General features: G+C 37.9%; 1 protein-coding gene across 1 annotated transcript; it reads left to right on the top strand.

The window, feature by feature from the left end:
• The first annotated feature begins 614 nt into the window (after positions 1 to 614).
• Positions 615 to 1,553, top strand: LOC108526881 (olfactory receptor 6C2). Its single transcript, XM_017867852.1, has one exon. It carries the CDS (start codon positions 615 to 617, stop codon positions 1,551 to 1,553), a length of 939 nt encoding a protein of 312 aa, XP_017723341.1.
• Positions 1,554 to 1,820: the final 267 nt, after the last annotated feature.

Genomic DNA, 1,820 nt, shown 5'->3' with positions numbered 1-1,820 from the left:
ATTGTACATCATCCCATCTACAGGTAATAGAGGGTTGAGAATAAGGAATGCCCGCAGAGAAGAATAAAAAGACCAGGGAAAGGCTCAGGGACAACGATTGTATTTTGTTGTCATTGTTGTGTGCTTGTTTGTTTGCTTTTCAGGAGAAATGCATCTTAATCTTAATACAATCCTCAGATAATAACAACTGAAGAGAATTAATGTTATTAATTACCTGGATGTATCTTATATTCAGAGTTTGTCCTGGACAAAGAATTTTTAAGTACCTACAAAATGGCATCATTTCTTTCTAACCCATTTGTAAATCCATTCCATGTAACAAACTACAATCAACTGCATTTGTACATTCTGATGGATAAGGATGATCAAGGAAAAAATTGGACTATTTTACAAAACTTGATTTCTTAAGGAAATATCCACTGCTCATATATGTGAGGTTTAGGAAGGTTGTTGAAACAGTGGCAACATTGATTATTCTATAAAGGGAGGAAAATAAACGTAGGCTGGTCGACTTGGCTTCTAGATGCATAACCTTTTGCTATAGAATTCAAATATCTACTTCCTCATAAACCGTGATTTTTAAACAAGGATTGGGTAGATATCAAAGAACAGTGATGAAAAACTGCACAGTAATAAGAACTTTTATCCTGCTGGGACTGACTGATGACCCACCCCTGCAAGTTCTGCTTTTTATCTTTCTATTTCTCACCTACATGTTGAGTGTAACAGGGAACCTGACTATTATCACCCTCACATTGGTGGACCATCACCTTAAAACTCCTATGTACTTCTTTCTCAGAAATTTTTCCTTCTTAGAAGTCTCATTTACTACAGTCTGTATTCCTAGATTCTTGTACAGTATATCAATGGGGGAAAATACCATTACCTACAATGCTTGTGCCAGTCAAATATTCTTTGTTATTCTCTTTGGAGCAACACAATTTTTTCTCCTGGCAGCCATGTCCTATGACCGCTATGTGGCCATCTGTAAACCCCTTCATTATATGGTCATCATGAACAACAGGGTGTGTACCTTATTAGTCCTCTGCTGTTGGGTGGCTGGCTTGATGATCATTGTTCCACCACTGAGCTTAGGCCTCCAGCTCGAATTCTGTGGCTCCAACGCCATTGATCATTTTAGCTGTGATGCAGGTCCTCTCCTAAAGATCTCATGCTCAGATACATGGGTAATAGAACAGATAGTTATTGTTATGGCTGTATTTACACTTATTATCACCCTAGTTTGTGTGATTCTGTCCTACTTGTACATAGTCAGAACAATTCTGAGGTTCCCTTCTGTTCAGCAAAGGAAAAGGGCCTTTTCTACCTGTTCATCCCACATGATTGTGGTTTCCATTGCCTATGGAAGCTGCATCTTCATCTATATCAAGCCCTCTCCAAAAGATGAAGTGGCCATAAATAAAGGAGTTTCAGTTCTTACTACTTCTGTTGCACCCTTGTTGAACCCTTTCATTTATACCTTGAGGAACGAGCAAGTGAAACAAGCTTTCAGTGACTCTGTAAAGAGGATTGCATTTCTCTCAAAGAAGTAGACATTGTGATGAATTAGCGTGAAGTGAACGAAGAATGCTCCCTAAATGTCATCCTACGGCTTTTAACTCATTTCATTGCTTCCTGACTACAGTTTAGTCATGTGAACCTTCTCAATGACTTTTAATATTGCATCCTAATCCCATCTTTATCAAAATCCTTATTATTTCAAACCAAGGGCATACATTGTGTTTTCCCTCATTGTGACACTAAAATTACTTTTCCAAAATCAAGGTTTCTTCCACTTCTGAACTAGTCTTTTCTTCATT

This window comes from Rhinopithecus bieti, unplaced genomic scaffold (genome assembly GCF_001698545.2).
Source record: "Rhinopithecus bieti isolate Rb0 unplaced genomic scaffold, ASM169854v2 scaffold_4602, whole genome shotgun sequence".
Lineage (NCBI taxonomy): Eukaryota > Metazoa > Chordata > Mammalia > Primates > Cercopithecidae > Rhinopithecus > Rhinopithecus bieti.
Note: the sequence above shows the minus strand (reverse complement) of the source record. Positions and strands in the feature narration are given on the sequence as shown.